Raw genomic sequence first — 25,686 nt, forward strand, 5'->3', positions numbered from 1 at the left:
GAGAGGGCAGTTAGGGGTGACCAGGCCTGCAGGGGAGGGCAGTTAGGGGTGACCAGGTCTGCAGGGGAGGGCAGTTAGGTATTGATCAGGCTGGCAGGGGAGCAGTTAAGCATCAATCAGGCTGGCAGGCAGAAGCAGTTAGGGGCAATCAGGAAGGCAGGCAGGTGAGCAGTTGGGAGCCAGCAGTCCTGGATTGTGAGAGGGATGTCTGACTGCCTGTTTAGGATGGGTCCCAGATTGGAGAGGGTGCAGGCTGGGCTGAGGTTCACACCCCCATGCACGAATTTTGTGCACCGGGCCTCTAGTCTAAAAATAAACAAGGGCCTCTCTTTTTAGGGAGGCGGTTTAACAGGAGTGTGTGTGGTCTGAAATGGGGTAAAATACTTACAGACAAATATTATTCTATAAACTTGTTTTTTGCACTTATTTTTGGCAGCTTTTTGTAAATTTGAAATTATTACCAAACAAAATGTTTATTTAAAACAACGTGCTACATACAGACTTTGTAACTTAGAAATCTACACATGAAACCTATATGTTCATGTTGACCAATAAAATTTAATTTAGAAAGAAAGAAAGAAAGAAAGAAAGAAAGAAAGAAAGAAAGAAAGGAGAAAGAAAGAATAATACAAGTTCTGTGTAGACCAGACCCACAAAACTTACTGCAGACCTGAGCCTAGAACACAAGCCTCCCCTTATATTCATTGTGGTATGGTTTCTGTTACTTCATATGACTTTCTTTCATTTTATTTTATATCTGTTACTAATCTTTAATTGTGTCACATACAATGTCACCTGAGATGGCTTCAAGCTGTCATAATTACTCACAAAACATTAAAGATCTAAAACTACAGAAAATGTCAAAACATAGGTGAAGAACAAACACATTTGAAACATGCTTAAAAGTCCATTGGTGGTGGGGTCATGCAAAGAATAAGGGTTCCAGAGTCCCAAAGACCTGTGTTTGAATTTCAGCCTCACTGTTTAGGTTTCTGGATTAAACTCTATGAGATTCAATTTTCTTCTTTAGAAAATGAAGATAAAAATCTCCACCCAAGGAAGGCTGAATGTGATAACAGTAATATTCTCTACACATAGTAGGTAATAAATGTTAGTTCTCTCATCCCACCCCTTTTTATATCAATCAAGCCTTTAAATATATGATGTTTCAGATAATGTCTACACAATTTACACTGAGATAGTTCAATAAATACTAATGTGATGATGGTGATGTTTATGATGATGCTAATAGAAACCAAAGCCCTATAAAGCAAGAAAATATAATTTTAATTATTAAAGATACCCAGGAGCAAAAATCTCCCATTAGAGCTAACCAAATGTATATGCATAAAATCCTCTTTGGTAGCAGAGAACTAACCTGAAATGATATATGTATATAAAAAATAGCAAATTAATGACCCGTGAAACACACATTTCATGTCAGAGTCCTGGGGATCAATGCACACTATTATAGTGGACACATTCAAGGCCCCTTTGTCTGGGCATAAAGGGCTACTTTTGCCCACAGTATGAAATATGAAGTGAGATGGCAAAAATGACAGGATAAAAACAGAGTAACTTATTAACTTTGTAACTCAATGTATCTAATGAAAATTTGAGGGTCTACTTTCTCAACAATTTTTTTAAATGAACATAGTTCAAATTTACCCTAGTCTTGAGTATTCTTAAACCAGCAAGTGCATGAAATGCAAGTAACTCACTTTATTTATTACTCAATATTGAGGGTGATTTTAATATTGTTGGTGGTGTGGTCCACAGGCAAAGTATAAGTCAATAAGTGTCCCAGTTGTATCACCAATTCAAGCTGGGATATTTTCAAAACAAATACCAAAACTAAAGGTTCATTCCAACTGCTCTAGAATTAATTAAACATAAAAAGGAAAGAATTTCACACAAAAATACTTCCTCCTCCGTGGCTGTGAAGGGTCCAAGATTAGAAGACAAATTCTTACAGGTTTTAAACTATGCTTTAACATATCCTCCAATACCAAGTTCACCCAATAGTTCCCTCCTCCGTTACCCTTTCTGATTTTTTTTTCTTCTCTTTTCTTCCATCCTTCCCCTTTTCTTTCACTGTAAAACTATAATAAGCCAGTACCTTTGCAAAGCAAGGGAGGAAGCAGGAGCTAGAGAGTGGAGAGGAGAGCAGTTCCAGACAACCTTTGTCACCCATGCTTTTCAGCCTGGGTGTGCGGGGGTGAGGTGTCCTTCCCTAGACCCTAAGTGGATGGGGCTCATCACCACAGGGGTCCCTGGATGGAGGAACTCAGGGTCCTTAGCTCTGTGACTAACCCATGAAAGGAGCAGATGAGTGAGGGAGGCTAAATGGGCAATTCCAGACAACGTGCATATTCAACGGCGCCTTGGAGAGACAACTGTTCTTTTCTAGAAGATTAGCATGGGGGAGTTTTGGCACCATGTCATAGGGCAGTGGTCGGCAAACTGCAGCTCGCGAGCCACATGTGGCTCTTTGGCCCCTTGAGTGTGGCTCTTCCACAAAATACCACGGCCTGGGCGAGTCTATTTTGAAGAAGTGGCGTTAGAAGAGTTTAAGTTTAAACAATTTGGCTCTTAAAAAAAATGTCAATCGTTGTACTGTTGATATTTGGCTCTGTTGACTAATGAGTTTGCCGACCACTGTCATAGGGGAAGGAGAGAGGGATTCTGAGGGAAGGTGATCTAAGATCCTCAAATTATATTTGGATTCAGAACCTTGGAAAGCATTAAGTTTATCTGCTTATCTATATTGCCTTTGGGAACATCTGTTTATCTCTGTGAGTGTCTTGTCTGCCTCCCTCCCCTCTTTCGTATTATCATCTGAAAGAAGTACTATCTATAACCCAAATTTCTGAAAGAGGTACTATCTATAATTTCAATCATTTGCAGACTGATTAACTGGTGAAATGCAAAGAAATTGTTGTGGAAATGCAAAAATTCTACAAACATTTCTAAAGGTTAACAATGTTTGTATTTATCTTGTTGTGAGTTAATAACTAGTTTATGGACTAGTACTGGTCCTCAGATCACACTTTAAGAAGAACTGGTACAAACTAATTAAGAAACACATTCTCCCTCATTAAATTTTATATTTTCAAAGATATCTAATACCTATAAGATGTAAATTCAATTAATAAAAGACTAAGTGTAAATTATATAAAACCACAGCTCATTAGAGAGTTTATTATATACAAGTTTATTATATACAATAGTTTTTTTAAACTATTACTGAACCCAGGCATGTTTTCTAAGGTTGCACTGTCCAAGATACTAAAATTACCCAATCTATTTCATATTTCAAAAATTATGTGATCAAAATCACCAGATATAAAAATCAGACCATGTTTGTAGTCAACATGTCAAACCACATGAACGCTGAAAAACAAGGAAATCCCAAGTCTACCTGCTCTGTCCGAAAGCAGGAGCAAAGTTTTGCTTCACCCTGTTAAATGGTATTTACTGCTGTGGGATTCTTAACAGGTCAAGGATGTTCCAGAGACCTGTCTAATTTTCTACATTCCAGAGGAACCACTTCACCTATTTAAAAGTAAATATCACTTAATCTAATGCTTAAAAAAAGACCCATACTAGACTTGATGTCCATAGACGAATGAAACCACATGAGGAGGGTCTTCATGGGATAAAACTGACTTTACTGGTGGCAATCTCAGGAAATCCAGCTGCCAGTTTAGCCTGTGGAGAAAACTTGCCCAGGATCATTATCATTAATTGACAATCAATTGGCCTTTGGCCATTAGGACATCTGCAGTGGTGACCAAACTCAAAGTACACAGCAGAAATCTGAAATAGATATCCGGGCATGAGGGTTCCACAATAATGAAGTCCTCCTTTGACAACAGCTCCATGTTCCACAGGATGCATCAATACCTAGCAGTCTTTGTCGCCAGGAACAAAGGTGAATCTAGGAGGACCCAAGGTTGTGTCAGTAAAGCCAAGGAGTCTTCCCTAGGGAGGGAGGATGCAGCTGGCAGCCATGGTCTTTCTTGTGGCAAGGGTGCATTATCCTCACCTTTGCTAAATCTCCAGCTCCCTTCTACCTAGGTCTCTAAACTCAGCCCAATGCAAGATAAGCTGCAAAATTGTTCTGTCAAGGACTGATGAATCAGAAATGTGGAGCTGAATATCATTTCCATTCTGATCTCAAAGTTCCAAGTTCCATCTCATTTTTCAAACTAGCCTCATGTATAAGATAAACTAGGCAAGTGGCATTCAAGGGACAGATAATTTGCTTTGATGGCGGTGGGGTCAATCTAAGTCCCACAGGTGCATTTCTACAACATTACAGAAGTGATAACTTTGGGGCTGGAAGAAACCTAAAAGTTCAACCTCATGTTCGAATCTCTTGCTACAGTGCCCTGCTAAATGGTCACACATTCCAGCACAGGGCACTGGCTAGTGAGAGAACACACCTAGTCTTCGAGGCAGTGTGCAGTGCTTCAGACGACAGGACCAATAACAAGCTCTTGCTATTCTAAAGTTTTGCTCTTATACTCAGCCTGAAAATTTCCTTGTTGTCTTTTTTAAGCTCTTTTTTCTTATGTTTTCATTAATTTTTGAGAGAAAGAGAAGAAGAAGGAGGGGAGAGAGAGAGAGAGAGAGAGAGAGAGAGAGAGAGAGAGAGAGAGAGAGAGAGAGAGGGAGACATCAGTTTCCTCCCATATGCACCCCGACTGGGGACCACACCTGCAACCTGGGCATGTGGTGCTCTGACCAGGAATTAAACCAAAGACCTTTAGGGGCATGGGACAATGCTCAATCAACTGAGCCACACCTGCCAGGGCTTTCTGTGTTGTCTTGCAGACACTTTTGGATTCATATAAAATAAGTCTCTCTTTTTCTTTTGCATAATTGTTCTTCAAATATTTGCACATAGCTATTCTCTTCTCACCATCCTGCATCATCAAAATCTCCCCTGTTCCTTGAATCTCACTGCTTTGAGTCTCTAGCACCTGATAACTTTTTGAAGATTACTGCCATAAATCTTCCTCTGGAATCAATTTAATAGCCGATTTTGAATTCAATGATTTAATCAGTTTCTAATCTACCAAAATGCCCAAAGAGCTACCCAGAAAGACATTCAAAATGTTTTAAAGGCTTTGCTGGAACCTCAACACCCATCACATCTCCCTGGGAACGGAAGAAATGAGGTTACCCTTAAATGGCCTGTATTTAGCAAATCCATGTAGGGTTGTAGTAATTGCAAAGTCTTCATTTATAAGATCATAAGTCTCATAAATAATGGGTCCTATAATTTTGCCTGTAATTATTATGAAACAACAAGGTCAGGTATATCGTAACTACTGGCATGTTTTTTCAGCACTGGTTGGACTGTATCACCCAATAATGTATCAAGGGAAAAAGTCAATTTCCCAGGGAGATCCCAAACCGCAGAAGAGGGGCTGACCCTACCAAATAAGCCTGTGTACACATGAAGCTGCTTCATAGCAGCCGTCTCTCTCACCTATGCTAAATGGCATGGGCCTACAGCTAATTGGAAATCAGGCAGATATATCCATTTCCTGTGGTAAGTAATAGTCCGTTTCTTGGATAATAAGGTATCAAATTTCATCTGGATCAGACTCATCTTCATCAAGACAAAACTTCATTGCTATCATGTCATGAATAACCACATTGTTCAAAACGTAGCCAAGAAATCAGAGATTATGAATAGAGTAGTGAATTTCTGGACATTACAAGGTATAATTTCCTCAAAGTTACACACAGTGGCTCTTCCAATCAATTTTGTATTTCTCATAGTCCCTGGAAGAGATATTTGTTCATAATATATAGCAAATAAACATCTGAACACTGTTGACTCATAGAAATATCACCTTGCTTAAAATCAACAAACTGCATGGTAATGAAAAGCCCGGCTTTCATGGGGGCAGAGATGACCTACAAGAGGACTCCAGGTAGCAGATCACCTTTAGATCCTTGCATTTCTGAAAGGGCGTGTCTGAGATCTTTGCGAAATCACTCACTCACAATATTTCTCTAACACACAATGTTAGATGTACAATTAAAATGTATCTGAGAAAGTTAAATGACCCATTCAGATTTAATAAACCCAAGACAAACAAGTATATTCTTTAAGGCCAATTTTTTTTTTTTTACAAAATAATGTATTTCATTTTAAAAATCACATCTTCAAAGCTACTCCCATACACTGTGGAGAATGCACACCTGAGGGGCTGGCACTGGGTAGTCCGCCAGGCCTGCTCTCACTAGGCCGGTCACTGGCCAGGAGACCCAGCCTGCACATGGACCCTGGATGTGCGAGGTCTGAAATTCACAACCAGGACTCAGTGGGGCTGCAGCATGTTCATACCATGAATGTTTGGCAGCTATAAAAGTTAAAACCAAGACACGAATGATCTACTGTGTGAATATGATAAGGAGCAGAAGAAGACACATATTTACATAGCAATATCATATGATCAAATCCAATATGTGGCAGACTTTTAAAAAAAAAATTAATGTTTCCAGAGAGGAAGGGAGAGAGAGAGAGAGCAATAGAAACATCAATGATGAGAGAGCATCACTGATTGGTGGCCTCCTTTAAGGGGGATAGAACCCACCACCAGGGCATGTGCCTTGACAAGGAATCAAACCATGATCTCCTGGTCCATAGGTGGATGCTCAACCACTAAGCCACACCAGTTGGGCTGTGGCAGACTTTTAAACACTGTTAAATGCTTTTTTTGAGTGGGGGGCAGTGACAATATTGTCAATCAATCTGATCATCCTCAACTTAGAGACACATTAGTTTTATGAATAATTAATAGACATATTTCATGAGAACATAAAAGCAATATTTATTTTCTTCCTCATCCTCTCCTAAAAAACAACAACAAAAAAAACCCCAAACAGACCCATAAGAACAGAAATCAAGTTACTTCTAATCCTTTTCCTTGAATGTGTTTTGCTTCTTTTCATTCCCATGACTTCTCCCTTGGAAGTTCAGATTCTATCCTTCTCTGTCTGGACTTCCCTAAGAATCCACTAACTTGACTCCGCGCCTCCAGTCTCCAGAGCTCACTCTCAGAGCTGCCCTGCGAGGAACACAAGGTGCCTGTTCCCAAACACTGCGAAAGTTACCCCCCCACACACCCCCGACCCCATACAAACTAAGCCAAACCAAGCAAACAGAAAGAAACTTTCAATAAACAACTGTTTATCAAAATAAAGCATGCACTTCTCAATCTGGAATGCGAGTCCACTGTAATCTAATCTCAGTCTTCCTTTGCAACTTGTTTTCTCTCTATTTTAAGTCCTTTCACCTATTGAAGCTGGCCTTTCCCATGCTGATAGTGTACCCTTTACATTTGTACAACACATTTATCTTATAGCATTCCTCACCCCTAAAGTAAAACCAAGTAGCTTCTCCATCCGTGATCAAAGCATGTTTTTCCTACACACCTTCCAAACAGTTCAAGTGCTACCCCTTCATGAATAATTCAGCATCTTGACCCAGTTGTCTCTCTCTAAACCTGGTTCATATTTACCTACTGCTATCTTGCTATCTATTTTTTATTATTATTTGGAGGGAACTTAATAGTCCTAACACTAACAAGTCCAGAATAAGTTATCAGTTCCACTGCATATCATTCTGTACTATTGTATCCTAGAGTAACTCCTAAAACATAACAGACACTGAGTACATTCTGAATATTTTTTTTCAGTTTTAGATGCTTAATTCTAAATTTTATTTCTAAAGAAATAAAATGTCCCTCACCCTGTCAGCGTGTAGCCCTACAGCAAATATTTTCTGTTACTATAATAACTTTATATGAATTTAAAACATTATCCCCAAGGTTATTAATTATCATTTCCTTTTTGTCTGAAAGAAAGCAAACAGATTGATTTACCCAGCAAGTGAGTAAGCATTAGTTCTGCTAAACTGAATTAGTATGATTCAATTTATCACTACAACGTAAGAAAAGTCTTCCGATTCATCTGTGGCTATCAGGGAAGAAAATGATACGTTATAAAGAAAACAAATAAAATGTTTTATGGAGAAGTTTTAGCATATATTATGTTTGTGCTACCTCTAAAAACTAAAAATCATTATAATTTCTAAAAAAATAATGATGAAAATGATGAATGCCAAGAGTTTTGGTACCACACCTTATCATCAGCGTGCTGTTAAAGGGCATGGCACAGAGTCTGTGATGAGTGAGGAGGGAAACTACATGGAGGGGCAGCTGAGGAACTCAGGGCAGAGGCAGAGAGGTGGCCAAACCCACTCTCCTTTGTGTGGGTAGATTTTACACAGCTGGTATGAACCGATAGCCAGCATGTGGTGATAAGCTCCGAATTTATAGTCTTCTGGGTATTTCAGTAGAGCGCTGTCTGTATGCAAAGAGATGGGCTCCTCTATCCTCCCATAATCTCAGATCTATGATTATAATCACAGATTGATCAGAGACCTTAAGTAATCGATGTCACAATTAACTTTCCTGGTAATTATTTGGTTACTGCAGACAAACTTCTTAGGGGTATAAAGTATATTCTTTTTCAAAACCTGCCTTACCCTCAGGATCTCTCTTTTCCAAATGGAATTTTAAAAGAGAAAACAAACATTTCATGCACTTAGTATCAGGACTGCTCAGGGAGAAGTAGGTATGGGGCAGGTGGAGTGGAGGGAACCGAGTCATGGCACTCCTATTTGCCCTCACTGCTGGGGGCCCTGACGCGTTTAGGTATCCAGGAAATGTAGTTCAAAAGCAATGGAACAGCTAAGTAGTTTCTTGCTGTTTTCTTAACATATAGATACATATCAAATCACACATAATTGTACTTTGGCAACCGTACAACTGCTATCAGTCAATAATTAAAAATATGATAGCATCAGGTAGACTTAAAACCATTAGTTTCTGAAGAATTCTTTTTTTAACTAAATGTATTGGGGTGACATTGGATAATAAGATCATATGGATTTCAGGTGTGGATTTCTATGCTACAAGATCAGTATATTGCACTGTGTGCCCACCACCCAAAGTCAAAGCATCTTCCATCCACTATATATTATTATGTGAGAAGCACTCTGCTCCTATAATTTCCCTAAATTCACCACAAAGATAGGTTTGCGCAACCACACTTTCTTCCAGGTCTAAATTGGAATCAATCTCTATAATGCTTTGGTTAGGAATAATATGGACACTGAAATACAACAGACTACTCAGATCAAATGAACTTCCCCTTCTAAGCTTTATTCCAACACATTATGTCTCACCTGTACTCTATCTAAAACTCTCACTCACTTTGAAAACATATTTTGATCATCTTAGCTCCATTCATCTCTTTGGCCAAGTTAGGGTACGAAATAACAGGGATCCTGTATAGAGCTACAGAAAGAATCTGCAATCTTCCTTAAAATAAGAGGTGTGGCTGAAGGCAGCAGATTTAACACACACTCTTATCATGCTCTTTTCTGAAAACCCAATAAAACGACCATAAAGCAATTTTGTGTTAAAAGCACCAATCCTTAAGGACAAAGACAACAGGAGGTAGGAGGCACAGCAACATTTGAAAGCGAGTATCAGCGGGAGGGGTGCCAACTCCTTTAGCAGGTCTGAGAAAGCTGAATCCTAAGCCAGCAACTGGGAAAACTCAGAATAGCCCAGCTCCTACTGCAAATCCTGCAGACAGGGAGGAATGTGAAGTATAAGCTTCTTCCGAAGAAAAAGGAGGAGAGCCGTCAGGTTAAAAATGAGATGCTTGCCCAGCCAGTGTGGCTCGGTGGTTGAGAATTGACCCAAGAACCAGGAGGTTGCTGGTTTGATTCCCAGTCATGGCACGTGCCCAGGCGTGCAGGAGGCAGCCGGTCGATAATGTTGCCCTCTCTCATTGATGTTTATATCTTTCTATCCCTCTCATTTCCTCTCTCTAAAAATCAATAAAAATATATTTTAAAAAACAACAAAACAAAACAAAAATGAGATGCTTTCTTGAAACTTATTTAAAAAGCAGTTAGAGCCCTGGCTGGTGTGGCTCAGTTGGTTGACTGAGTGCCAAAAGGTCCCAGGTTAGATTTCTGGTCAGGGCACATGCCCGGGTTGTGGGCTGGATCCCCAGTACTGGGTGTGCAGGAGGTAGTCGACCCATGTTTCTCTCTCTTCCTCTCTCTCTAAAATCAATAATTTTTTAAAAGCAGTTAGACCCCCAGATGCTGTCTCTTAATCCAACAGGCAACTAAAGGTTTATTTTCAGAAAAGGGTAAAGGCAGGTCTCTGGACAGACATGGAGAGTCAAGAGCAGAGCCACTGCTCTGAACACCTGGGCAGCTGCAGGAAAGCTGACACACCGGTGCTGGCTGCTATGGTTATGGCCCCTACTGCTGTCTCCTGGGAGATGGGCAGCCTCCACTTAGAGACAGGAGCCAGGAGCCAGGAGGGTCTGCACTGTTGAGAACATCAGATGCAGTTGTCTGCTCCTCTAATGCCCTACTCCTGCCAACAAAGGGTCATTTTGGGCCCTCATTGCAGAATTCTGGTGGCTGTCCACCATAAGGTCACTGTTGCCTGCTTTCTATTAGGATTTTTAAAGGATTCTGCTAGGATCTGGAGGAAGATTTGTCCAGAGTACTATGTAGCTAACCTTGAGGGATCAAAAGAAATATTAGGGGCCGAAACCGGTTTGGCACAGTGGATAGAGCGTCGGCCTGCGGACTGAAGGGTCCCAGGTTCGATTCCGGTCAAGGGAATGTACCTTGGTTGCGGGCACATCCCCAGTGGGAGATGTGCAGGAGGCAGCTGATTGATGTTTCTCTCTCTCATTGATGTTTCTAGCTCTCTATCCCTCTCCCTTCCTCTCTGTAAAATATCAATAAAATATATTTAAAAAAAAAAAGAAAGAAAGAAATATTAGGGAAGAGATGTAGGATTTAAATGGAGAATAGAAGCATATTGTATCTAAGTCCACTAAAATATCTATAATAATAAAAGTGTAATATGCTAATTAGACCGGATGTCCTTCTTGACGATCTTCAGGATGAAGCTGGGGCTGCGAGGGAACCCCAGGTCCCAGGTGCCGGACGGAAGCCGGTGCCGGCAACTGGGGGAAGGAAGGCCTACTCTTACACCAATTTCATGCATTGGGCCTCCAGTAGTATATAAAGTAATGGGAAAAAAAAATCAAATAAACCAAAAGACCTGAATTCCAATTTGAGTTCCAGCTGTTACCTTGACCTTAGCCATTTGATAATTTGCAGATACCTTGTTGCTTGTTTTCATCTAAAAGGCCTGAAATCAGAAAACAGAGACTTTAGGAAAAATAAATAGTGGTTCTCTAAAATCCTAAAAAATCACGAAACACCTAAAAACTAAAAAATAAAGTAGAAATAAAGAAGGGATATGTTTTATAGATTTTACCAATGGTGGAAGCAAAACTAATAGATTAGGGAAAGGGAACAAATAGAAGAGATAAGAGCATAAAATTAGGCCAATGGTGAAAAAAAGATGCAATATCTCTGATAAGAGGAAGCTCAGAGAATATTTTTTATTTGTAAATGCCTCATGGATACAGAAAAAAAACATCTTTCCCAAAAGATTTGTGTGTCTATTTAGCAAGGATCAAAAGTGTGAAATTAGCCACCAGACTTCGGAACACGTAATGGATGCCTCCTAACCCCCAAGTGTGCAGACTGAATAATAAATAGGCTGATGTTGTCTTCTTCTCCTTCTTTTTACTGACATGAAATCTACATAGAATGCCAATCACTGTTGTGTTCCTGAGGCATTTTAGGGGAGAGAGAGGAAGGAAATGGAAATAAATCCCTGCAAGGTTCCTACTGCTTCCCTGGCAGAGGGGTTGGGGAAGAGGATTTGGAGGATGAAGATAAATAATAATAAATAAAACTTTGAAAATGCTATTGAGGAAACCAAAGAAAAGGAAAATTCTGGCACATATCTCTGAATCTAATGCTGTTTACCCAAGGCTGGCCTTGTCCAAGGTTGGTACAAGGTTGGAGGCATGAGAATCCCTTAGGAAACTTACTAATAACATACAGATGCCCAAGCTCAGTCCCTGGGGATTCTGTTGTTTGAGAATTGGTGAGGCTCTACAATATGGGTTCTTCGAAATCTCCTATGTGGTTCTGATACCTAGACAGATTTAAGAATCCCAAGGGAGGCCAGCCAGCATGGCTCAGTGGTTCTGAGAAGGCTAACCCCTATTTTGTAAAACTACTGTTGGAAATTCTCTGCTATTTTTTAGACAGCCTCTTATTCTGAAAAAAAAAAAATAATAATAATAATAATAACTTTGCTTTCTAGCCTGCTTCAGCCTGCTTGAATAATAAGAAAGATAAACTTAGCTGTCTGACCTTGTAGGCCAGAGACTAGATATACCCATACTCTCATGCCATTCCAGGTGTATTTTTTAATTGGATAGAACTGTGTTGTTTTCAAGGCCACCAGCGAGATAACCACTAAGCACACATAGGGCTGGCTCTTTAATAAAAAGGAAAGTTCTGCTTGTAGCTCTGCTTAGAACTTGAATTTATTTTTCTTGAAGCCCACCGGTGAATATAAAAAAGAAGTGTAATTCCAAACTCTCCAAGTGTTGCTTGATTTTTTTTTTCCGGTTTTCTGCAACAGTTGAGCATTGACCTAGGAACCAGGAGGTCATGGGTTTGATCCTGGTCAGGGCACATGCCCAGGTTAAGGGCTCGGTTCCCAGAAGGAGGTGTGCAGGGGGCAGCTGATCAATGATTCTCTCTCATCGTTGATGTTTCTATCCCTCTCTCTTTCTCCCTTCCTCTCTGAAATCAATAAAAAAGTTAATTAATTTTTTTTTTTAAATCCCAAGGGAAATCAGTCAAAATGCAGCTTCCTCTGGAAAACAGTACCCTAGAACAGTTACCAAAAGAACCCAGAACAAAAGCTCAATTCAAGGTGTGAGCTGGCAAAGGCAAAGCTCTGGATTGATGCTATAAATCTGTCAGCTGCAGCCAAACCTGCAGAATTAGTAGAAACTAAAGTCAGCAATTAAGCTGTTAGAAAAGGGCATTTAAAATAATCTGTGAGACTGACTATTCCAGTCCTGGCACTTACTGAGAACAGTCCTTCCAAGGATGATAAATTGTCTTTGTACAAATGGGGGAGTAGACATGTAGAAAGAGGTGTGGTGAGGGAGAAGAGCTTTGAAAAAGAACAGCTACCCTTCAATTAACAGATTACAGGGGAGATGGTGGTTCAGATTTGCTTGAACTAGTATATTTCTAAGGCATTCAAAGAAGAGATTAGCCACCCCCCCAGCTTCACAAGTCTCCTCTGAACACTTGAGTGTCCAGGGTAAGGCATCTACAGCTCAGGAAGACTTCCCTAGAGAGATTTCACTTGGTGCTTCTTTACAAAAGTATTTATCCCCATTCACACACACACACAAAAAATAAAAAAATTAAAAATTTAAACCCATGCTAGATTGAATTAACAATTCAGGATTTGATGCACTGACTTACTGCATCAGGCGTTCCCTAACCTGCCTGCTCAGAGAAATTACTTGCTACACTTAAGAGGATCAGCCCCCTCTGTGATTTTGGAGTCTGAGTTAGGCCTCAGGAGACAGTGTCTAATTTTTTTGTTTGTTTTTGTTAATCCCCTCTCAAGGATATTTTTCCATTGATTTTTAGAGAGAGTGGAAGGGAGGGGGAGAGACAGACAGAGAGAAACATCGATGTGAGAGAGACACGTCGACTGGTTGCTTCTCCCACGCACCCTAACCAGTACCAGGGATAGAGCCTGCAACCAAAGGTATGTGCCCTTGACCAGAATTGAACCTAGGACCCTTCAGTCCTCGGGATGACACTCTGAGCCAAACCGGCCAGCGTGACAGTGTCTAATTTTTAAAAGCGGTATGTTGACTCTTTGCTTCTGTTAATTTATCTCTTAGGTACATACACAAAACTCTTTCATGGCTTTTAGAAAGTGATGAATTAAGTAATTTCTAAAGTTCTCAGATCAGCCTGCAGAATTCTACAGAACTGAAAATGACCCAGCAGCTTCCAGCCCCTCTTATACTTCCCCTGAAAGTCACGCCCAAACAGCTCAGCCTGGAGGAAACACTAGGCAATGGCAGAATCTAGAGTGAGCTGCTAGATGGAGCTCTTTGATCGGAAAAGCAAGCAAGTGACATGTTTCATATTATTTTTGTCTCTACTAAGTGTTATTAAGATTATTTTAGGCCTTTCTAGAAAGAATTAATGTGGGCCTTTGCCAGGGCTTCAACATATAGCTTTAACTATAGGGAAATGTCTGGGTACTTCAAAGTGAGTCATGAAGAAGCCAAATGGAGTTAATCTTAGCTAATTTACCTACAGTTTCATCTAGGTAGTAGAACAGAAAAAAAAAAAAAAGTGAATCATTTTGTTCCAAAACACGGAACTCAATAAACTAAAAACATATGGGTTATGTTGCTGTTCTTCTGTTTATTCCTCCTCCTCCTATTATTGTCATCATCATTACTGAAGAATGAGAGGGAATTCATGTCTCCATTCCAAAAATACTTATTTACTGTCCCAGACTAGATACTCTAGGTCAGCCTTGGGCAAACTACGGCCCGCAGGCCGGATCCGGCTGTTCTATCCGGTTCTCTTGCTCTCCCCTCCACTCCTTTACTTTGAATTTATATTAGTTTACACAAACACTCCATCCATGCTTTTGTTCCGGCCCTCCGGTCCAGTTTAAGAACCCATTGTGGCCCTCGAGTCAAAAAGTTTGCCCACCCCTGCTCTAGGTCCTGGGGATTGGGAACAAGATAAGATCTGTCTCATGAGAGTTTAAATTTCAGTGGAGGAGCAGACATAACAAACATAAACAAAGAGATGATGTAATTCTGGAGGCTAGCTGGGGCTAGAACATAAATCAATACACTGATGTGATTAAGAGCAACATCTTCGAGCTGAAACTGAAGAGAAGGAGCCATCCATGCAACATTTGAGAAAGAACGCTTCTGTCGGATGGTAAGTGCAAAGTCGCTGCATCAGCAAAGAGCTGGGTGTGTGTGAAGCCAGGGAGGCATCTCCACCGCTGAAACACTTAGTCCTTAGAGTGCAACCATTGCCTACATGAAACAAAAAGAGACTTTTCAGGATGGATTCCAGGCGGCAGGAGACCCGAGCAAAAAGGCCTTTGAGCTTATCTTGGCACAACCCAGTCAAGAACAAGCAATCCAGAGTTCTGGGTTTCCACGTCCTTTGGAAACACAAAGAAAACGTTTATCCAGACTTGTGAGTGTGGTGGTGGAGTATAGTCTCCTGTTCTCCCTGACAGTTCTGAGAGGTTTTCCTTGAAGTACCAGGAAGGCTCTTCAAAGAAGATCAATTGATGGATTGTGCTGTCCGAGCTGTCTTACCTAGGATGGCCAAATCTGATGACTGGGCAGTCAGCTCTGTCAACACTCCTGCTCACCGACTGTCACAGACAGCCCCTAACTGTCTTCTAACATTACTTTCCTCTTCCTCATCATATTGATTGACCTTGTAGGTTTCAGAAACAACTTTCAAGGACTCCATGAAGGGGTGTCTTTGATACGAAGAGAATTCTTAGCTAGAATTCTAAGTATGGGACTTAATTTTGTTGTTAAGGCTTGTTTTTACTTTCATCTCCCTTTTCATTTGATAAATTGGTTTCTTTCCATCACCAAAAAGAGTTCCTTGCAGAAGTCCATTGTGGAGAAGGTGAGTGATATCCAACCAACAGGTCTCCATGAGAAATAACTAGTTTAATGGAGAACCTGGCCTTTGTCTCTCCGAAGCCTGATGGACAGGGAAAAGGAAGACATCTCATCTACTAACTCAGACAAGCTGCTCTGCATCCAACTTCTAACTGCTGAAGGGACTGGTCCTCCTATTGTTTACTTTTCTGGTTTCCCAGGAATGCAGTCTCGGTCAGTTTTCTGCAAGTTTTCTAAAAATCAGCTCCTTTTATAAGGGCTTTCATTTGTTAGTTTCCTGGCTTTGGCAATAGTGGTGCTCACCATATTCATCCAGGCAGGGTCATCCAGCCAGATGCATTCCTGTTCAGGGACCAGCAGGGGACCAGCCCCATCCAGGCACACCTTGCCTAAGGTTATGCGAATAACAAGGGATAAGACTGGGATTTGAACCTGGGTACAGCTGGCTAAAAAGCACAGGCTTATAACTCTGCTAAACAAAACCCAACCTGGGGAAGTTTACATAGAAAGGACTTTTCCTGGCCAAGCCGCTGGACTGTGAGATTGCATTGAGAACTGACCTTGACGATCCAAAGGAAACAAATCTAGTGAGACCCATCCGTCCTGGCATCCTATAAGTCATTTAACTGTATGTCACAAGCTGATAATAAGCAATAGCAAACATGGGTACGGCATGATTTTCTTTTCAAAGGGCCTAAGTCCCTCACCAGGATAAGTGTACCATCTTGGGTTCTTTAAGACCCAGGAGATCTGCCGTGTTCCTATGGGGACTGGATGCTCTACAGCTACTGTGGATGCTGTGTAGAGATGACCCCAATGCCACCAACCACCTGCCAGTCTGGATCTCCTCCTGGAGCCTTACACAGCATCCGCATGCTCTGAGGGATGCTTGATCCTGGCACAATCTCACACTCTCACCCTCATTATCCCCCTAGGAAATGTGTCCCACCAGTAGGGCTGGACATCCTCCCTCCACCAGGGCCTGAGTCCGTGCCTCCCAGCATGCCCATCCAGACCACTCCCTTGGCTTTCTGAGATCCCACGACAGTAAACTTAATGGAACACCATTAGAAAGGAAGTACAATAATAACATAAGAAGAAGGGAGATAAGAAAAACATAAAATGATGTATGACTCTATACTGATCCCTGGGTACCTCTGGGAGTCACACTGATAACTGCCTGGAAATGCCAGCAAGTGGATTGCAAATGCCATAATTCAAGGATGCAAATCCCATGCAAAACCCAAAGATTTCCCCTCCCACACATATTACCTAGGGAGAGTGGATTCAAAGGACAGTTTCAGAGCTCAGAGAAAGGGTTGGTAACCTTACTGTACAGTTTCAATGCCTAAGAAATGCCAACTAAAAAGGAATTTGAAAACCATCTCTTTGTAGATCAAAGGTTTTATAGGAGAAGCATACTTGCACAGATGAATTTGAAGCTCAACATTAATAGAGATGAGGGCACTGACCATATCTGAAGGGCGACAGTAGAAAGAGTGATAAGGAAAGGTGCAAATGAGGAAGGCAAGGAAAACTTTCTCACCGCAGGAACCAAATATGGGATTTTAGAAATCTTACCCTTGAATGAAGCTACCAATCCTATTAAGACAACCCTTAATTCCCCTTAAAGTGGAGGATCGGTACGGGCAGGTCTTGGCAACATTTGCACCTCTATGGCCCACAAGTGTTTTTTAAAGCATTACTTGGTATTCTGTTTTAAACTAAAAGTTTTAATAGAGAAGCTTTTTATTAGCTGAACTGACATTTGTGAGTTTCACCCCCACTTTTACACCTTAACAGAAAGTAGAGAAATGAGAAGGCCTAGATAACACTGGCAACAAATTTTATGTTTAACCAATAATTAGCTTTATTCTCCAGTGATAACAACTTTTCAGTCTTTCTCTGACCTTCCTGTCCAGGAGAAATTGGCAGTATAATTATTTCTATAACAAAGTTATTTTTCTATTTTTTAAAATATATTTTTATTGATTTCAGAGAAGGAGGGAGAGGGAGAGATAGAAACATCAATGATGAGAGAGACTCATTGATCAGCTGCCCCCTGCAAGCCCCACACTGGGGATTGAACCCACAACCCAGGCATGTGCCCTGACCTGGAGTCAAACCATGACCTCCTGGTTCATAGGCTGACACTCAACCACTGAGCCATGCAGGCCAGGCCAAAATTATCTTTCTGATGACACTCCTTTCCTAAGCTTTCTATGCTTTCTCAGGGACCCTACATCAAACCCACTTGTGCATTACTTGTTCTGGACCCCTCTTGCAGTACTACTTATAGCCCACTTAGAGAAATTCTGGTAAATGAAAACCAAATTTATAGAGAAAATCAATAGACTACAGACAAATACACATGAGAGAGTTTTAAGTAGAACCCGAGGCATTAAAAAGTTCTTCACATAATGAAATTTCATTGCACAACATTTTCAGAGATCCCCTCTTAAAGCATCTGAGCTGCAGAGCTGTGTGTTTGCTCAGTTCCTGGGTCGCACCTCAGGCCTGAATTGGCACTGCCAGCCTGCAGGGCCTTCCCTGTACGGCTGTTCCAACACCCTTCTGTAAAAGTACTCTCAAAATGAACTGCTTCTAAATGAATGACCACATATTTACATAATAAAATGCTATGTAGCCAGTGAACATAAGGTTAGAGCATGTTTATTAAAATGGTAGCATATTCAAAATACATTAAGTGAGGAAAACAGCTTACAAAACAACACTTACAATGAGTGCATTTTTTTGAAACTCAAGGCATAATGGACATGTGTGTGGTTGTGTATAAATGGATCAGTCATATAAGTTTAAAAACATTAGAAAGATATACAAAATCATTAACAATGATTATTATCTTTAGGGGAGGAGATTATGAATGAGTTTTTCTTCAGGTTCTTGTCCTTTTCAATGAACATATGTTTCTTTTGACCATTAAAGAAATAAATAAAAAGTGTGAAAGCTCACTATTTTCAGAGCTCCCCCAGCCCTGGTTGTCACTTCACGTGTTATTCACATGGTGTCCTTTGCTGGAGCCTTGGTGTCGGGGGAGCCCCAGAACTAGGCTGGAGGGACCTACACCCTCACAAATAATATCCATCAGAAACTCCCTGTACATTGAATTCCACTCCATAGCAAAGGCTATGACAATGGCCCTTCAGGCACTTGTAATGTGTGTGTATGTGTGTGTGTGTGTGTGTGTGTGTGTTTCCACATTGATTTGTCTTCAATGTGCTTTTAATCTGTGATTTATACTAGTGGTTTACAAATGGTCCCCAGAAATCCACTGATGTGCTTCAAGTGGTTTGAAAAAGTTGGATTTAATATATTTTGAAAAATAGACCATTCTATTATTTATAAAAATACAATAAAAAATAACATGCCACATTTTTACACAGCAAAGACCAGCAAGTCATCACTTAAGGCCACCCGATTCTCTGCCATCACTGTGCAAATGGGTAAACTTGAATTGTACGTTTGTTTAAGAACACTGTAGTTTTGCATGAGTCTTTAAAAAATAACCCAGAGAAATGCACGGTGTCTATGCAGAGAACACTGAACTGGGCTGCACAGCTCCACACACATAGGCATACCTGCTCTCACATTTCCCCAAGGCCCAACAGTGACTAGTTAACATGGAAGTAACAGCCTAGTGCATCTCCTCATTGTTCTTACAAGAAAAGGTGCAAATGAGGAAGGCAAGGAAAACTTTCTACAGCTAGCTTTAGTCCTTAGTATAAGTATTATATTTGTCTAGTCTTTTACATCTATAAGAATGTGATCCATACTTAGATATTTATGATGACACAACTTGGAATCTCTCCCCCCCCCCCCCCCAATTAACTCCCTTGTCAAATGTAATCTGTCTGACAGAGTGTCCAGGCTAATAGTGCAAAGTGTGCTATTTACAAATTATTACTACATCCAAGTAAATCAGAATTTTCTGTGCAATCAAAACCCAATGAAGATACCAGATTAGCATGACCGAGACCGCTGCAACTGTCCTCCACACCCCCATGTTCATACAACAGACACATTCTTCTCACTGGCTGCTTTTTAAGCAAATATTGTTTCAAATAGTGTGGGAATGTGAACACTTCTACTGCTACAACTGGCCCCAGACACCCTCCTCTCAGGAATAATTCCAGTGTCTCCCCGTCTGCCCTCTTACTTGTTTACCCCTTGTGCTCCTATGTCCTGCCTTCAACACCCAAGTCACAGCAGTCTCTGCCCAACATTCCCCAACGGCCTTCTTCTGTGCAAGTAAAAGTCAGATTCCACATAATGGTGCTCAGCCATAGCCCGACACCTTGTAACCTTGCAGATCCCATTTCCTGCTACTCTCCACTCACTTGCAACAGCCACATGAGGCTCCTCAAACACCCAGGCGCTCTTCACACATTAAGGCATCTCACTGTGCGCTCCTTCATGTCCAAAAGATCTCTGACCAAATGTCTTCTTCTCAATGAACCCTTCCCAGGCCATCCCACTTCCAGCTGTACCTATGCTCCTTGTCTCCAGGTTTTATATTTTCCCCTTTCACTCTTGCTCAAATGATTTATTTATTGCCTGTCTCCCTCAACTAGAGTGTAAGCCCCAGGAGATAAGATAACTTCATCTATTTTGCTCCCTTCTGTATCTCCAGGATCCTAGAACAATGCCTGGCACATTTAGCCAAGCAAGTAATACACGCTTGTTGAATGACTACAATCTTCTAAATTTTAATCCACCACAAAAGTTTTATCAGTAAAATAACATGTTTAATTGTTTCCTATCATGGGGTCATTTTTAAGTGTGTGTGAGTGTGTGTGTGTGTGTGTGTGTGTGTGTGTGTGTGTGTGTGATGAAACAGAGTTTTACTGCCACAGGAAAAAAAAAACTGTAAAAATGATAAACTCCAAAGAAAAGATTATGTCTCCATTACCATTTGCAACTACTCATAGTACTTGGCATAACAGTCCAACAGCCACACTTCGTTTTGAAAAGGAGTCGCTCTCTGCCCATTAGCTTCCACATATGTACAATAATGACTTTCTGGTTAAGCAGATTATTTTTAGGACTCTTCTCACTTTGAGATACATTATAAAATTGATAAAACAAATTAAGGCCAACCAGGCCTTGCCTGCAACTTTCCCAACATTCTCTTCCAGCATTGCTCATTCCAATCATAATTTTTGCCACGTGCTTCTGTTCATCCAGCCCTCTATTTCATACCACAGTTTCTTTCAAGTACATAGCTTTTGTTACTTCTTCAAATCTCTCTCTCTCTCACACACACACACACACACACACACACACACACACACACACACTTGTTCATTCATTCAAACATACTTTAGTGGAAATATCTAACCCACAACTGAAATCCTGTTGAGTTCAGTGTAACCTATGTGGCTAGACCATGGCGCATGCCCCAGGCAGACTTCCTTTCCCTAGTCACTGAGTACACAGCTCCTCTCCCCATCCTCCCTCTCCCTTCGCTCCAGACCACTTGGCATGTATATGATTTGAGAATAGCTTCACCTATAAGTGAGCATCATAAGCTGAATCTTCGTCAGGGGCTCATCAGGAGAGTTTTAGAATCCAGAAATGTCAGTTGTGTCCATTTTTAAATTTCTCTTTTTTCCCTTGATCTAATGTCTTCTTTATCCTAATGATATTGTCTAGGACGGCAAGATGAAAATCTACAGGGTGACAATTTGACAGTACCTTTATTCTCAGAGCTTATCATACTGAAAAGGAAATATCTTGTAACAGCCTAGGCACAGCTGACTAATTTACTGGTCACTGTTAATATCAACAGACTTTTCAGTCAGGACACAGATAGGTTTATGTTTTATATAAATATATGATGCTGTATCAAAATAAATATAAATTGACATTGTGTCAGTAGAAATGAATGTCCTAGGTAGGGATTATGGAGCTTGTCTAGTCACGTCCAATTCAACCTTAAAATCACCAAAGTGTGAAGTCCAAGTAGATTTTACACAGTTTATATAAAAGTCAGTAGGTGTTTTATTTCAGCCTTTGATCTGGATGCTTTAATGTGAACAGAATTTGCACACTTAGAAATGTAAGCACTAAACCCACCTGTGTATTGTCTTTAACCATATCAAAGTAGGAACCAAGTTTTCAATAAAAATCAAAATATTTCTGAATAACAAGAAAAATAAAAAACTGGAGTCCACAAAACACAAAAATCCATCAGCTCTGCTGATCTGAATGAGTTTACACTAAAAGAAAAAAAAACTTTGGTTGGCAGGATTCTAGACCCCAAACTGGAAATCACAAGTCACATATCGACCAACTCTTCCTTAATCACATTCTGTCATTTCTGTTCCCTGGAACACCCTTTTCCTCTGACTCATTTACACTGAGCTCTTAACTGTCAGTGAGATCCCTTCTGTTTCTACTTCTGTCTTTGGCAACGATTCTTCTTTGATAGAAATTACCATCATGTGTTAATATAAAACCACATTCCACATACAAGTCATTAGCCTGTTGCTATTCTATTAAAAGCAACAACAAATAGAGTACCAGCTTCTATAAGCATTCTTTTCTCATTAAATCTGCTATTCCAAAGACTCACTCAAGGTGGAAGACACCAGCAAACAACATTCCCAGCTTTCCCCTGCATAGCACTATGGACCCACATCACAGGGAGCGTTGGCCATCCAGCGCCCTACAGAGAAGTCCTCATTAGTAGCTGGGTACCACGGGAGGCATCCACACCTACTCTTTGTGCCCTGAAAATGAGCAAGTCTTCCAAAATCGAAGAATCTGAAGGGTTGTCATGAAAAGAAAACAGATTTTGTTGTTGTTGTTGTTGTTGTTGTTTTAGTTTGCAAGACATTCTACTTCGCTTTGTTTTCTGGCTCCAAGTTCTCTGGGGAGCCTAGCAGGAGCAGCAGCGCTCCTATCAATGGCTGGCTGCTTTGTCTCCAAATTGCCTCCGAGTGTCCCAACAGGATGCAGGCTGGCCTCCAAAGCTGAGAGCAGATTTTCAGTGTCCCTGTTCCCTACCTGACCCCTACACAGGGCCTGCCTTTAACGTGTGAGGTAAAGACCTCACCTCACCTACATTTTCCCTAAATTCTCTCACACCCGGGAGTCCAGCACAGAAGGAACGTGAGGTCTTTAACAGTGGCAAGTTCTGGGCATCAACAACATCACACCGGCTGAATGAATATAGCAAATCAATACAGACATGATTCAGTGGCTTTCAGAGCAAAGAATATGGATTGCATCTCCTTTTTATAGTTTTCATTGTACAGGAACGGACGCACTTTATAACTGGAGGAGAGGACAGCTTTTATCTGAGCTGTAATACAAGCAGACACTATTGTCACCCGTTTGAAAACTTGGAGCCTCCCTCTCATAAGAATTTCTAATCGCACAACGAATCAATAGCTCTCCTGCAAGTTTCACTGCAGTTAGAACATTTCCACTGTGCCAAATGCAGAACCATTTAAACCCTACGACACCTATTAATGCCTCTTAGGATGGAAGATTAGCATCAGTGGCTAGCCTTAGCTTTGACCGTGCTTTTTGTAAAAGAGGACATCAGGGTCTCTTCGGTTATTTCCATCAACCATCTGCTTTCACCAATGGAAACTTGACCTCAATCAAAGGCCAGCCACTACAGGAGCCCAGAAATCACTCAAGGAAAAAGCTAGAGTTTCCCTAAAATGATTTTCCTCTACACTAATTGTTTCCATACCAAAATGCATCTTGAGAGAACCTCAGCCGCCCCCAGAGCCATTCTCTGGTTTCCCCTGACTATCTTTGGGGAACACATGTCCTCTTTTCATGCTGTGCATGCTTTCCAAGAGCCACCGGATCACATACCGAAGCCCCCCGGCGACGTGAGCGCGGGCGGCCTAGGACTTACGTTGTTCATGTACTCGCTGAGCAGGTCCTGGAGCGCCTGGCGCACGGCGTTGCACTCTGCCACTATCCTCTCGCGCCTGTCGTCCCGGGTGCAGGAGGAGTCGGCCATGAGCGCGGCCCCACTGATGATGCTCTCCAGCCTCTCCTCCAGGGACGGCCGGAACCTGGCCTCGCTGAATGTCATGGGGTCCAGGATAATCTTATTCTGAAAGCAGCACAGTAAAAGAAAAAATCAGCAGAGGAGAGAGACCGCCTTTGCCCCCTGTTTTCTACACCAGAAATATCTGAGGCCAGGAAAGACTCTCCGTGGAGAAGAAGCCAGTCCCTTAGACAAATCCCACAGGTGGCCTTGACAAAGTAGCAGCTTTCTGGAAGACAGTGTGCTCTAAATCTAATCCCCAGGGAGAAACATTGTTTGACGATGTGTTCTTGGCAAAGGCTATCTCAACTGACATTTTCAAATGAGATGGTGACAGTGGCTTGGCATTTTTTAAAAAATGTGTAGCCTTCAAAGAAAGGCCATTTCATGCAGCTCTTGGGGGGCAGGAGAAGATTTGAGAGCCCCAGAGCAAGAACATGATATGTAACTAACAAGTTGGGATGCATCTGGTGACTGCTGTACACATCACATCCACCTTCTGAGAAGCGGAGTGCCCTATAGCAGATGCCTTTGGAAACCTGGGCAAATAGCACCCAATAGGCACATTCGGCACAGGGTGCGTTCCACTAGGAACTAATATCTTTTGTATAAAAAAACTAGTGCTCAACAAAAGGATCTCTGTTTGTGTGTGTGTGTGTGTGTGTGTGTGTGTGTGTGTGTGTATTATTTGTCACAGTTAACTGACAGAGCCCTGACAGAAATACTAACATGTTCTGAAGGACCTTAGATAAAGGGGGAAATAGAGATCTTACCTTAAAGGAAGGTGTCATAGAGGATTTAAGCTTAGCTTTGCCCTTGATGAGTCTGGAAATGTGTAGATAGAGATGTCCAGAGGTGGACAGAAATATGCATCCAGAATTCAGGAGATGTATTAGCCTGAATAAGGATCTGAGAATTGCCCGGGAGATTTGGACACAAGGTAGCAAATGGCTTACTAGTAAAACAAATAGAATAGGAGCAGGCCAGAGAAGGCCCAATTAATACCAATTTCCAAGGGTATGCCGAAGGAGAAGAACCAAAAAATAGAAAACACAGCCAGAGGGATAGTAGCACAACCTGACTATCACTCTCTGCCGATCAAAGAGTAGAGAGGCGGAGGAAGTGTATGATACGTAATGGCATGAAATAGAGGCAAAGCTGACTTTGTCCAACGGCTGGTTTCCACCAGGAACCCCCTTTCTGCTCAAAACAAGGAACAAGATTAACCAAAGTGGAATGGCCTACTGCAGGAGGAATATGCTCATCTTCTCTGGACGAGCACACTCAGAGGTCCGAGGACCAACGTGGTGGTGATGGAGAAAACAGTCTTCCTGCCCTAGGATCTATGGTGGGATTGCCATTCCATTACTGTTTCCTTTGACGTTCATTATCCCTTTACCTTACCTACAAATCCTATATACTAGTAATAAACGCCTAATACGCAAATCGACAGAACAGCGGAACAACCGGTGGAACAACCGGTGGAACAACCGTTTGCTATGACGTGCAATGACCACCAGGGGGCAGACGCTCAATGCAGGAGCTGCCCCCAGCCCGTAGGCCCGGGGCTGGCCAAGGTGGGTACCAGCGGGGGCCCCCCAATCACCCCGCCGGTCACCCCACAGATTGGCCCTGATTGCTGGCCAGGCCTAGGGACCCTACCCATGCACAAATCTCATGCATCAGGCCTCTAGTATAATAGAAAATGATAGTTGGCAGTCATACCTTTACTCAGTACCTAGTATGTGCACTTACTCGAGTTCTTAGTGCTAAAAAGAGAGTGGAGAGAGTAAAAGACACTAGTGTGATTTTTTCCAAATGCAATATAAAATAACTGCTTAGTCATTACAGAACAGTCTGGGCTCTGTGCTCTGGGAAGGCTCTCCTTACCTCTCCAGAGCACCCTAAGATATTTACTGGAAGTTGTGCTTGAGGCA

At 41.5% G+C, this 25,686-nt stretch overlaps 1 protein-coding gene across 4 annotated transcripts in view; it reads right to left on the reverse strand.

Moving 5' to 3' along the window:
* CTNNA2 (catenin alpha 2) overlaps nt 1-25,686 on the reverse strand; it is a 1,121,468-nt gene that overhangs the window by 714,962 nt on the left and 380,820 nt on the right. For all 4 annotated transcript variants that reach the window (XM_080682951.1, XM_080682952.1, XM_080682954.1 and 1 more), the window contains exon 7: nt 23,612-23,815. In XM_080682951.1, the coding sequence (XP_080539077.1) occupies nt 23,612-23,815 (204 nt within the window). The remainder of the gene's footprint in view (nt 1-23,611; nt 23,816-25,686) is intronic.

The sequence above is a fragment of the Plecotus auritus genome, assembly GCF_963455305.1.
Source record: "Plecotus auritus genome assembly, chromosome: 8".
NCBI classification, from domain to species: domain Eukaryota; kingdom Metazoa; phylum Chordata; class Mammalia; order Chiroptera; family Vespertilionidae; genus Plecotus; species Plecotus auritus.